Raw genomic sequence first — 13,203 nt, 5'->3', positions numbered from 1 at the left:
GCACGGCGGGACCCGCAGCGACGCGCTCCCGGCCCCCGCCGCACCCAGAAGATAGGGCTTTGCCCTTCCCTCTCCATCGCCCCTGGATTTGCCCCCCCCCCGCCCCCCGAGATTCCCCCGGCATCTCCAGCACCGGGAGCGCGGCCCCGCCCGCAGGCGGCGGCGGACAATGCGGGGCCCGGGCCGGGCGGGGAGGCCTGTGGGCGCGGTAGTTCCCTGCCCATCACCTGATGCTGTGGGCAGGCGCAGCCCGGGGCTGCAGGGACTACAGAGCCCGCCAGGCAGCGCGCCCGGCAGTCGGCTGCTGCAATCCACACCTTCGCACGCCCCGGGGCCGGGGTGGGCGCCGGCGGGGCGGCTGCGGGCGCCGGCTTTGGGAGGATGGTTTTACCCGGGACTCTTCCGGAGCACTAGCGCGGGCGCTTCTGGTGGGGAGAGGGGTCTGCAACGCTGTTCTGATGCAATGGTGGGATCTATTGCTCTTCTGGTGGCATCGCAACACTGCAAGATCAGTTGTATCCGTTGCAATTAAGTTTGCAGGATCTGGACATGGGAGGATCGAGCATGTACGCGTAGCTGTGCCAGCTCTTCGGCATTTCTTTTGACCGCATCCCTTGCTCGTGTGCGCCTTACCGGCTCGCGGTTCTGATTACAGAATATACGGATCCTTAGCGCTAGTCTCCTTAATCTCGCTTTGGGAACTACCTGAAAGACCATGCATCGATTCGTCTCGGTTGCCAAGCAAACTGCGGCAAGCCTGGGCTGCAAAGGGCCGGGGGTCTGCCGGGGCGGAAGGGAGGACATGGCTTTGCGCTGCGCCGCTTCGCTGGCGGCCGGGCGGCAGCCGCCGTGTCCCCGGCTCCCGCGGCCGGCGCCGGGGGGGACGGTGCGCTGGAGCAGCGCTGCCAAGGCCTCCGCGGTGAAGATCAACGAGAAGGCGAGCAGGGAGAAGATCCTGACACTGGAGTCTATGAACCCGCAAGTGAAGGCGGTGGAATATGCAGTGCGGGGCCCCATCGTCCTTAAAGCCGGCGAGATCGAGAAGGAGCTGCGGAAGGTGAGGCAGCGGCGGCCGGGGGTGCGCGGCAAGGCACGGCAGGGCACGGCAGGGCACGGCAAGGCAAGGCAAGGCAAGGCAAGGCAAAGCAAAGCAGGGCAGGGCAGGGCAGGGCAGGGCAGGGCGGACTCTCCGCCGCTCCGCTCCCGCGGCGTGCCCGCTGCCGCCGCCTGCACTGGCCCTGCCCCCGGGGCACTCCTCCGCCGCCGCCGCTGCTGATTGGGGCGTCGGGGGGCTCGACAGGGCCGCGGCCGGCGGTGGGGCCGACGTGGCAGGCGGTGGGGCCGCCGACACCCCGCGGGGCTGAGACGCGACCCTGCAGAAGCCTCGGGAGAGCGGGCGGCCGCGGGAGGCACGGCGGCGGCGGTGCTGCGGGTGCCGGTGCCGGTGCAATGCCTCGTAACCAAGTTAAAAACTCGCAGAGCACGGACAGCTTTGCCGCCCGTCCCTGCTGCTGCCCGAAGCCGCGGCCGGCCGCGCTCTCTCCGCGGGGGGCTGCGGGAGCGGCCGGGGCCAGGCCGGGGCGGGCAGCCGCCTCCCAAACCTGCCCTGCCCGCCCCGGCCCCGCTCCGCCGCGGGACACCCCCTCACTCGCACCCCTTCCCACGGGAGGCGGGAGAGGCACAAAACAAAGAAACCCGCCCCCCGGCTACTGTTTATCTCGTGTCACTAATTGCGTAAGGCAAATACGGTGTACCCCCCATAAAGCAGTATTTACATTTCTTCAGCCACGTTGACCCTTTACTGCAATCCCGTGGCCTTTGTGTTATACAAGAGGGTGACTGACCAGCTTGCATCATACTGCTAGAGCGTTTAAAACGTTCACGAGGATTTTGGAGACGCCGCCTTCGCCGGGGCAGGGAGGCACCCCTGGAACCGCCCGTGTCCTGACAGGCGAGATGGAGCCCCCGCTGCCCGGGCTCCGCTCCGCAGCCCCAGCCAGCACCCCCGCGCCGCCGGGCTTTCCAAAGCCGGGGAGACGAATGCCTTCGGAGGAGACCATTGATACCGTGCTGCTCTTTCCTTAGTCGTGCAAGTTGAGGTACTTAAGGACAGCAAGCTTCAGAGCGCAAATGCTCAGCGATGCTGCCCCAAGTTTTAGGTGGTTAGCACTTTTAGGAAGATCAGGCAATAAAGCCTGATACAAGATACTCCCGAGGGTCTGGGCCAAAATCTACTAAATAAAGCATCCGAATCAGCCAGTGCTTACATTTTGTTCTTCATATTTTTCTCTTATTCCCTATCTTTAAGTCTTAGCATTGAAAAAAACAACAACAAACACTTAGTAATTCAGACATGGCTTTTAGCTTCACATCACAGCTTCCCCTGTCAGCATGAGGGCTACTTATTTTTGGTCTGAATAAAGCATCTGGCATAGTTACACTTCTAGGATTTCAAGTATTATTCCCTGTCTTCATGGCTTTAGGAAGTCTTGCTAAAATGTTATTACAGGTACTGCAAGACCAATTTGATTGTATGTAAAGTGCTCTGAACAAAACCAGTGCCGTAGCAATGCTGGCAAGACTATTTTAGTTCTTTGGTCTTTGTGTTACTTGCTTCCCCCTGTTTTAGAAGGTGAAGCATGCTTTCAGCTCACTGAGTATTATATATATAAAAATGACTTATGTCTACCTCAATTATTAAAAACAGCTTCTACTTAAAAACTTCAGAGTGGTGATAGAGATTTCATTTCAGACTATTTGTTTCGATTTTTGCCTTAAAACTTGTTTATAAAGGTATTGTTGACTTTATGCAACTAGGTTCTCTAGTGAGTTTATTTTCCAGAGTATAAAATCTTGTAGTGTTCTCACTGAGTATGTTTGTTTTCAAGTTAACCTCACAGGGCAGGAGATATTACTTGACAAAACAAATATAATATGATCTTCACTAACTCCTCCCTACTCCCCTGCTTACTTCAATTAGAAGCTGAGTCACTGGCAGAGAGAATAATCTTCTGTGCACTTTTAAAAAAATGCAAGATCAAGTCATTGCCAATAGCTTTATTAAAAGATTGTGATGGCAGTTTTGTGCCCACTTACATGGCGTTTTCCATTTAAAAGTTGTTTTTTTTTTTTTTTCCTTGAACCAGCCTCATGGAATATTATCAATGACTACCAGCATTCACAGACATGTGACTGCTTTCAGATGACTAAAGCAAACAAAAACCTCCCTGTTGGCAGGGAAGGGGGACAGTGCTACTGCAAGTTGAGACAATGTATCTGCAGAGAACACTAGTCAGCTTAAGGAAGCAGCTGAGAGGCTTTCTCTTCCATGCTGCTCAGATTGTTCCTTCCTCTTTGCCTTTCTGATAAAAATACTGTTATTCCTTCTATTGTTTAATCAAACTGTGTGGTAAAGGATACAGCCTTGAGTAGTACCTAGATTCCTTATAATTTAAATACTGTAGGTTATCTAAATGTGTATTTTTTGATCTAAAATTGACTTTTGTGTGAACACAGGTCAATGGCACTTCTTTGTTTGCTTTTTAATTAAAACTGGACAACTACTTTTTTCCCTCTCAACCTTAGCTCAGAGAGTGAGGTCAGCCACTGCCAGCAGAGTTAACGCTGCCTGATAAAGAGGCTGAAGTGGCTGTCAGATAAAGGTGATGCCCCACAGCATCTTTAGATCCATGATCACTCTTCATTGACAGCAAAAAGGTTGTGCCATGGCAACTCTGCTACACATGACGGGGAAGGAGCTTTACACAGGCATGAGAGCATGGACTCCACAGTGTGACACGGACGTGCTGCACTGGCTGGTGGTAGCAAGAGCAGGAAGATGTGAAGCAATGATACGTCCACTAGTAAATCTGATCTGCATTTGTCCTGTCCTGATGAGATGCCTTAGGGTCATTTGTTTCTAAACTAAAAACATCTTAAATGCAGCCATTGTCTAATCAGATGCAATAGAGGCTCTCCCTGTTTAAACTTGGTTCAATTCAGTTAGACTTCATGCTTCTGTAACTTATACAACTTGTTAAATAGACTATAAAATAGCTACTTGAAGCTGTTTGCACAGTGTAAGTTTTCATCATCTTTGAGTTTTGTTCTGCTGTCTCATATTCTGAATAGCAGTTTCTCTGTTATTCTGACACTTGCTTCTCTTGTATATTAACTGCAATTACCACAGGAACTATAACTTCACAGTGTATTTAGAAATAAAGACTAAAATGTTACCTGAGAAGCCTCTGACTAGGCAATTGAAGGGATAGTTCTTTAAAAACAAATTTAAAAACGAGGCATTAATTTCAGTTGATGTGCTCAGGATTAAGCCAATGTAAATAACAAGATAGAATACTCTATTAAAGGAGAGTAAGATTGATTGCTCAGGAGTACAGGTGGAGCATGCTGTATTTGGACTTCTAAGTTTTGTTGGCCTGTGACCTGTATTCATCTAGGTGGAAAATCAAGGTTTTGATCTACATGAAGTCTTTCCAGCTGGAAATCTTTATGCAGAATCACTTACTTGAATCACTTCTCTGAATTATTTTTTTTATAATTTTGAAATTGCATCATACTTCAAAAGTGAAGTCTGATTTATCTTCTTTTGCTAATGGTAATAATCAGCTGATTCTGGCTTACTAAGGTTATACAGGGAGAAAGAACTGACTTCAGCCATTTTCCTTGGTGTTTTTGGAAACTTTTTCAAGCAAGCATGTTTTAATAAATTATTATACTCTTGATAGAATGCAGATAAATAAGAACTTTTTTCTATCCCCCCTTTTTTAAGACTTGCTAACAGATAGCCACTGTATCAAGTATTGACTTTAATTACATTTCAGACTAGAAATTTTAGCCTGAACATGAATTCAATGCAAGAATAATGTAATCTCTGGACAGAGCCCTTCTGTTTACTTAATCAGTAATAACAAGCTAGCTTTATCTTTACATAGTCAGCACACACATCTGATTTGTTACTTTGTATTCATGGTAATTTTAACTGACCTTGTTATGGAAAGTTCCCTCATATCTGTTACTCTCACATCTCTCTCCACTTGCAACTCTCCTTTTTTCCCCACTTCCTACTTAGGTTTTACATAATATCAAGTTCTGTGTCAGGTAAAGTTGGCTTACACATTCTTGCAAAGCGTGTGCTTATCAAACAGCATTTTAGGATCCACAAGTCAACTCATGTAACATTGGAAACAGCCTGGCTTAGTGTAAGTCACACAACATTATGTGCCTGTTCAAAACTTTCAAGTTACTGAAACAGAATTGTAGGGCAGAAAGCGGTAGAGGGAGGCTATGCAGAGATACAGTGGTAGCATGTAGAAAGTTCCTTCAGATCAGCACAGGTGGTTAGTATATTCCACCACTGGGTCTGGAACTACGTGCCTTTCATGCCAATATGTAGTCTATACACACTGAAGCCCATTTTTTTTCTGAACAGCCACTGTAGTCTTACTTTTACAGTAAAAGGGTTGTACACTCACCTCCTGTACGCATGTTTTTCATTTGCATAACTATTGCAAATAGGTTCCTGTTGCATGTTTATTCTTCAAGTCACTGGTTCACTCCCTATGTTTCTGTTTAGATAATACCACTACCAAAGTCTCCTATGTAGCTATAATCTCAGGCAGCTTCTGCTAAAGTACATTGGCTAAGACTGTGGAGTTTTGTTTTTTGTTTTTTTTTTTTAATTAATTCTTTGGGCTTTTAAATTGTCTAGAAAAAATTCTGATTTAGAATCCAGACTTAATTGTAAATGTGAGTTGACTGTGTTCCTGGGAGTTGTGTAAAGATAAAACACAGTTTAGACAGTGACATGCAGAAATATAATCTGACATGCCAAGAAAAAGATACAAGATTGACTGGTACATCCAGTAATGAAAGATGTTAAGCTTAAATTACCATCCTATAATTTTCTGCTTTGAATACGTGACTGCGTGCACACTAAGAAAGTATCTTCCAGGCAAGAGCATTTGACCTAATTTAGACAGAACTCTTGTTCCTCAGTTGCCTGTACATGTTGCATACAGTAGTGAATCCGTAGCAAACCCCACGTTTTTTAACAGGGAGAGATCTACTGCAGGTGAAGATGAAAGAAAATCAGTTTTAAGAGTATGATTACTGAAATAATCTGTTCAGAAGCACACAGTCCAGAAGATCCAGTTATTTGATCTTTTCTTGTCGAATACAGTAACAAAATCAATTCAAAAATAGCCCTTTTCCATAGGTCTTCAAGTTAAGAGGGTTATAATGTCTAATTTTCTTCTAATGAGCATTATTTTAATTCTGTCATTTACAGTCACAGTAAAATCTACAGGTTTATTCATATAGGCAAAATTTCTGAATACAAATGCACTTTGAACAATGTATAAGGCAAAAGTAACTTAAGGACAACCCCTGCTCTGTAATCTCTGAATCAGGTCTGCCAATTAATGGTCAGCCACACCTATTTTCTCATCTGATGTTAGGGGGCACGCAAGTCATCACTGCCATTTCAAGTCAAAATCCAGAATTTGCCTTCTCCTTGCTTCCAACAGCAGTTCATGTCAGCTTGAATTACATATGCATAAGACAAACTCAAAGCCTTACCCTGTGGTAAGCAGGTCAGGTTTATTTTTCTGCTGTGAGCTGTTTTAATAAAAAGATCGGAATGCTATTTCAGGTCTTCTAGTCCCTATTAGTTAAGGGCCTCTGGGTAGTGCTTTCTTGGCCCTTTGAAAGAGAGGAAAAAGAAAAAAAGCAAGCAAGCAACTTGGCTACTACAGCATAGATCTGAACTATGCTGAAATGTTTGGTTTTGCCAGCTGTCTTATTATACAGCTTGTTTGTGCAAGTCACAGCAAAAACGGACGTGGCTTGTGCTAAGGAAATAGCACAGTGTTTCACAGTGTGATGTTATTGCCTGATACCCATCAAAAGGAGGCACAAAGCAATGGCAATGAAAATGAAACAATGAGGAGCAGCCAAGAGCAGACAATTCTGAAGTTCAGAAATAGTTGAAGTAACATGTTGTTCTTCTGGAATTAAAAGCCCCTCACATTTTTACGGCCTCCTCAAGGGAACCCTTTTCAATTCTTTCCTATCACCATTGCCAAATATAAATCACACAAACCTCTCTACAGACTGAGCGATTTCTTTTGAAATTTGCTGAAGACTTTATCAAAGACAGCTTTAGGTCGGTTTGCACCCTTCTTTACTCTTTCTGGGCACAATGTTATTTTGCAATTTGCCAGCATTCTTAGATGCCACCATCATAAATGGAACCTCCAGACACACTAAAACTCCTAAGAAACAAACCAGCTCCTGGCAGTGCATTGCTTTCATGTTAGTTCTTTGGGGTAGTGTATGTTCTGGCATTGCATCATTTCTTTGATCTAATAATTCCCCCAACTCTTCTTGTATGGTGACCCTCTCCTTGAGAGAGAGCTCATCATTTCATACTGCACTCCTTACCTGCTGGGTTTATTGAGGCCTTGAGGATGTCTAGGGGAAGAGCAAGCCTCTCCAAAGCTGGTTAACTACATAAAGATCTGTATTGAATCTGCATCAATGAATTCTTGCTCACATATGAAAATCCCTTCTCCCAAATTTGTGTGATACCTAGAACACTGATACAGTTATTAGAATAATCCTGTCTGACGTGCTTCAGGTTCCAGAGGCTTTTCATCTGGTCTCTTAAAAGACTGAATTTCCTCTGAGAAGAGGACAGTGAAAGAAGTAACTGCTGAAGGAACTAGTTTTCAAAGAGCTTATTCCAAAACTGTGAAGATTTTTTTTTTCCATTAAAAGCCTTTCATTATCAAGAAGACAGTAACTGCAAAAAAAAAATTAACACATTTTTATATTTTCTGCTTTACATGTGAACTTAAAAGTACAAGATGGCTTCTTCAGCTTTAAAAATGGCTATTACAATTAGTCTCTTTGCTAACAATTTCAAAAGAATGGCAGAAGACTGACTTTGTTCCCAAGATGAAGATGAATCATTTTGTCAGGACAGTGTGAGGTGCCACCAAAGGCAGAAGGCTGTAGCGGTGGTTGTTTTATAGGGCTGGAGATTGTTTTTTCTCCTTGATGTGGTCCATACCCTCTTCAATAGACATAAATATCAATCTGGTACTTACTGCTCCCGAGTTTGTTATTAGAGCTCCTGTTCTGCAAGCTTCTTTTTTCCAAATCTCTGCCTGCTGGCAGAGGCCAGTTACAATCCAGTCAGACTGCCTCTACCACACACCTTGAAAGCCTGCCCCTAACTGGGGGGGTGGGGGGAGAAGGAGAGAGAGATGGGGAGAAAGAGGAAAGAGAAGAAAGAATGTGAGAAAGAGAATATGAGAGAAAGAGAAGCAGGGGGTGGGTGCAAGCAGCTCTCTATCACTAGAAGAAAGCAAAACAACTCCAATGGCCTAGTTTCTGCTCCCCCTGTATGTTCTTTCACTTGCCAGGGCCTTAAATTGTCTCAGCACAGGCATGTAGCTGACATGGTCAAAGACTGCTTAGCCCTCTGCAGTGAAATAAATCTCATCCTAACAAACTATGCCCTGTCGCAGCACTTTTCCTGCTGTTCAACAACCTGTTGTTGAGGATATCGACGTAACATTCAGACTTCTTCCTTTCATACAGATCTTTTCATAGATCTTCCAAAAAGTATTTGACATTAATCTTCCCTTGGATACCCATGCACACCAGTGCCATCACTACAGGAGAAGCCATGACACAAGTGACAGTGACTAATGCCACTCTGTCTTAAGGATTTAAGTAGAATTCCACCTTGAATTCATCTGCAGAGTCATAGGCACTGTCTAGACTTCCCTTGATGCCAGCTTCTGATATTCTTGCTTTGAAACTTTGACTCATTAGCATTCAACACTTACTCTTGACTGTTACTGTTTCCTGTTCCTTCTTTCTGAAGTGGTGAGATGGGTCTTTTTGTTCTGAGGAATCAAAACTAAATCACAGAAGTCCAGTTGTCTTGTTTTGACACCATTTCTAACTAACTATTTAATTTCAAAAGAAAAACCTAAATGCTATCAGTTATACAATGTACTGGATCTGTAGTGGGGATTTGAATCACATCAGCACATAACCTCTCAGTCACATTATGCAGCTGTAAACCTCCAAATCTTGGCATACCTGAGAAGTTGTATTCCTGATGACTACTAACATTTTGGTCATTGTTATCTTTGCACATCTGGGTTCCAGTCTGTCATTGAAGTCCAACACATAATCCATGGTAGAAAAGCAAAAATTAGTTAAAGCTCGCCAGACATATATTCTATAGCCAGAGCCGATAACTTGCAGTAAATACATGGGACAGGAAGAGGCTTTGTGAGTTCAGTCCACAGCCAGAGCAGGTTGTTGTATGTAATTTTGTATAGAAAGCTAATTGGTCAAATTTTGCAGTTCATTAGTCCACTAAAGTCCACTAAAATTCTGTCACTGTTAGAAGGCCTCCCTCCTATCTCTCATACTTATATATACATTAGAAAAGCTATACATTTGTTCTTGGTTACCTCAATTATTCTTCTTTTAATGTTGGCCTTTATTTTCAGTTAATCTTTTTATTTAAATCAATGGTGTTTTTTTTCACCAGTCAATTCCTTGCCTTTTTTCCTTTATTTTATTTTGCTTTTTAAAGAGCTGTGATTGCTAATCAACATTCATTAACTGTTTTCCCTATGTTCTCATGATGTATTCAGTTTCTCACAGGAAAAATGGCTGTCTGATCAGATTTCAGAGATTAGGAAGCTTTTAAATATTCATGGTGATTATTTAGCACTTCTGCTGTTTATCATATACAACCTCACTATGATATACTTTGTAAAATACCTGTATATGGAAAAGTGGGGTCATCACACAATTAATATTTAATCTAAATAGAAAATAAATAAGCAAGCAGTATCTTTACTCTTTTTTACTCTAAAAAGTACTGAAGGTCTTGAGGTTTCTTTTGTTGGTGAGTTTCTCACATGTCCTCAAATCTTTTTAGCTTCTTGACTGATCCATCCCTGCCTCAGGTGTATCAAACAAGTTGCTCTAAAACTGACAATTCAAAATGCCTCTTTTTCATCTTTTCTATTTCAACATGTAGTTTCCTGCCAAGTCAAACTCTTACTTGTAGCTGGCAGAAAAAAAAGCCAGTCTATCATTTAAAATGTGTCATACTCAGCAGCGTTTCTGTAAAGATTTATGGGCAGCATTGTATAAGAAATGCATTAAATACTCTATCTGTTCTGACATTAGGTACTGTTTAGTTACAGCCATGTGACAGATATAAAAAAAGAGGTATTCTTTATCATCTACTTCAGCCCTAACAACACATTGTGAATGATCTCTTTTTAGGGAATCAAAAAACCTTTTACTGAAGTAATTAAAGCCAACATTGGAGATGCACATGCAATGGGACAGAGGCCAATCACCTTCCTCCGTCAGGTAAGAATATTATAAAATAGTATTCTTGATTTTTTGTTAGAATACCAAGAATGCCTTAAAGTATGTCTGTCATGTTAGTATAAATGATTCTCTAGATGCACTTAGACTTAAAATAGTTTTCATAAAGAATTACAAATATTGATTTCTGAGATGAAGTCCTATAGCTTGCTTTCCGAGTGTCCTCTTTCAACACAGTAGCTTTCCTTACTTTTCAGATCATTCGCATTCATACTGCCACTTCTCCTATGTTATCAGTCAGCACATTCATTATCAATAATGCATTTAAAAAAAGAAAGTGGTTGTCTGCAAAGAAAAAAACAAATGCCTTTCTTCATCTGACAGTATACTTTAGGATCTGCATGCAGTTGGGTGCAACTAGTTGTACTGCTGCTGATTATGCACATTTTAACTCTGGGCAAGATAACTGGTAGGTTAACTTTTAGGAAGGACTACAACAAAAGACACATTTGTATGTTACCCCTAAAACACGAGCAAGGTTTAAAGCTGGTATTACAGTATTTACTGAGCATTCCTTACACACATACGTAAACTCCTCAGTCTATAATAATGTAAATTCAGAGAGTTCTAGGACAAACTGAAGCCATATGAAACTGGGGGTCCAGGCAATGAGTTTATAAAATTGAGCTATACAGCAAAATGTCAGCAAACTAGCAAGACCAGAGCTTCTTACAAATTATTCAGATTCAATGTTACTAAAGAAAATACTGGGTAAATGGGAAATCCTTTCTCCACATGACTACGTGCACACAGTGAACTAATTCTTTAGTCATAGTCCCACAAGATGACAAGAGCCTATCCATATCACATCATGTAAGCATAAAAATGAGAGAGACTGGAAGAAATGAAGTTGATCTCAAGCAAGACTTCTAGATTCTTTGTGTCTTACATGCCTTTATAAACTTAATTCTGCTAGGTCATGTTTCTACTTTTACTTTGTTCCATATCACCATTTCTTTTTTAATTAAATATTTCCCACAAATTCAAATTAGTAATAACTATAAGTTATTTTGGGGAAGGATTATTAGAACATGCAACTGGGACTTCAAAATGTGATCATATTTCTCAGTTATGCTCCATATTTGAACTCTTGATTTCTTGTCATAGAGTGGGCTAGTAATACACAAAGAGTAGAGGATAGAGCTGTTTAGAGATAACATGAATAATTAACTGTGTTTTACTGTGTTTCCACTATGCATAAATCACTTGGACTCCAATCTTCACTGTCTGTAATACAAATAGTTAATAATTCTATAACTGTTTTTGTCAGCAGAACTTAGATCCCAATAAGATTTCTTCACTTCTGTAAGCACTACCCTTAAAAAAACAACTGCAAACTCTTCATCAATAACCTTTGCTTGAAATTAGCTAGTATCTGTGATCTTTATTTCTAAGGAAAGTTAACAGTAATATTATCAACTTAAAATAACCATTGAGAAGTGGCCAATTTACATTTTCTTGGCACTCTAGGTAGTGGCACTGTGTACATACCCAAACCTGTTGGACAGTCCAAGTTTTCCAGAAGATGCCAAAAAGCGAGCCAGACGGATCTTGCAGGGTTGTGGAGGAAACAGCTTAGGTAAGTGTCTGTTTCAATCGCTCCTGTTGGTATTAGAATCAACAGAAGCAGTTTCAATATCTGTAGTGCTGAAATTTCTTAATTTCGTATTTTATATGACTACAAGTCAAATGGGAGATAGCCTAGGACAAAATGCTAGGGGGAGAGTTCACACTGTGCCCTGCTGATAATCAGCGACTAACAGTGCAAATTTTTGATGAGAGTTGTCACAGAAGAGGACAAGATGAGGATTATACAGTTATGGACCCCTCACCACAACATCTAGGCATAAGCCTAAACAGAATGCTGAGCTTTTTGTATCAGAAAAGTAAGTGGCAGGGAGTACTAGTGAAGCTTTGTTACTGTTCTTATGACATCTGTTAATTCTGGGCTCCGACAGGTATGTCTCCTGCTAAGTCTAGGTGGAGCTCTTTACAATTTTATCATCTCTATATTTCTCTGCCAAGTCTCTACTGTCCCTGTAATGATGGTATCAACAAACAGTATATGTCCATCTCAGCTGATCCAATTCACAGTCCTGTATCCTAAGTTTGAACCAACAGTGCAAGTACGTTTGTCAGGATATGAACTGGGGTATCAGAAACTCAGGTACCAAAGGTGACAATGCTCTGCAAAGGGAAAGCTACACAGCTGAAACGTGGAAGCTTTTTACTTAGACAAGATAGTTTTAACTGAAGATGTCTATGCCCTATTTCTCCAAGGTAAAATAACCCATGAAGGAACTAAAGAACTCTGTTCTTCAACCGCTGTTCCTGCAAGAGTATACACATAATATACACATAAATAAATACAAACTTTGCATATTCAGTAGAGAGGAAATGGAAGAGACAATTTCTTTATCATCTAGCAACTGTACTGCCTACTTGTACGTGGGAAATGCCACTAGAATTTCTACTCTGCAGATAGTGTTACAGCTGCTGAGTATGGCAAAGAGTCTGGCACATTTAATTACCTTCTTTCAGTTAGGCTAACAGTGACATTTCAGAGTATGTATTAGAGTAATTGGCGTATTTCTTAATCTTTGTGATTTCAGAGCTGATTTGCACTGGCATATTTTGAGAGTAGGTGCTGTGAAACTTAATAAAACAAACAAAACCTAAATAGTGGTTACATTAGCAGTATTTCAGCCTTGGACTACTCCTAACAATGCAGCCTAATACAGAATGTATTTT

The 13,203-nt window shown here is 42.3% G+C and overlaps 1 protein-coding gene and 1 long non-coding RNA gene across 2 annotated transcripts in view; one reads left to right on the top strand and one right to left on the bottom strand.

Moving 5' to 3' along the window:
- The first annotated feature begins 258 nt into the window (after window positions 1–258).
- GPT2 (glutamic--pyruvic transaminase 2) overlaps window positions 259–13,203 on the top strand; it is a 26,409-nt gene continuing 13,464 nt past the window's right edge. The window contains exons 1-3 of the mRNA XM_042797494.1: window positions 259–1,057; window positions 10,345–10,434; window positions 11,923–12,031. Of these exons, the coding sequence (XP_042653428.1) occupies window positions 716–1,057; window positions 10,345–10,434; window positions 11,923–12,031 (541 nt within the window). The 5' untranslated portion in view covers window positions 259–715. The remainder of the gene's footprint in view (window positions 1,058–10,344; window positions 10,435–11,922; window positions 12,032–13,203) is intronic.
- The window catches only part of LOC116962918, a 20,695-nt gene continuing 15,323 nt past the window's right edge, over window positions 7,832–13,203 (bottom strand). The window contains exons 3-4 of the long non-coding RNA XR_004407878.2: window positions 11,944–12,054; window positions 7,832–8,258 (exon numbers count right to left, since the gene is read on the bottom strand). This is a non-coding gene — a long non-coding RNA (uncharacterized LOC116962918). The remainder of the gene's footprint in view (window positions 8,259–11,943; window positions 12,055–13,203) is intronic.

Source organism: Tyto alba, unplaced genomic scaffold (genome assembly GCF_018691265.1).
Source record: "Tyto alba isolate M040663 unplaced genomic scaffold, T.alba_DEE_v4.0 Super-Scaffold_26, whole genome shotgun sequence".
Lineage (NCBI taxonomy): Eukaryota > Metazoa > Chordata > Aves > Strigiformes > Tytonidae > Tyto > Tyto alba.
This window is presented reverse-complemented; position numbering and strand designations above follow the sequence as displayed.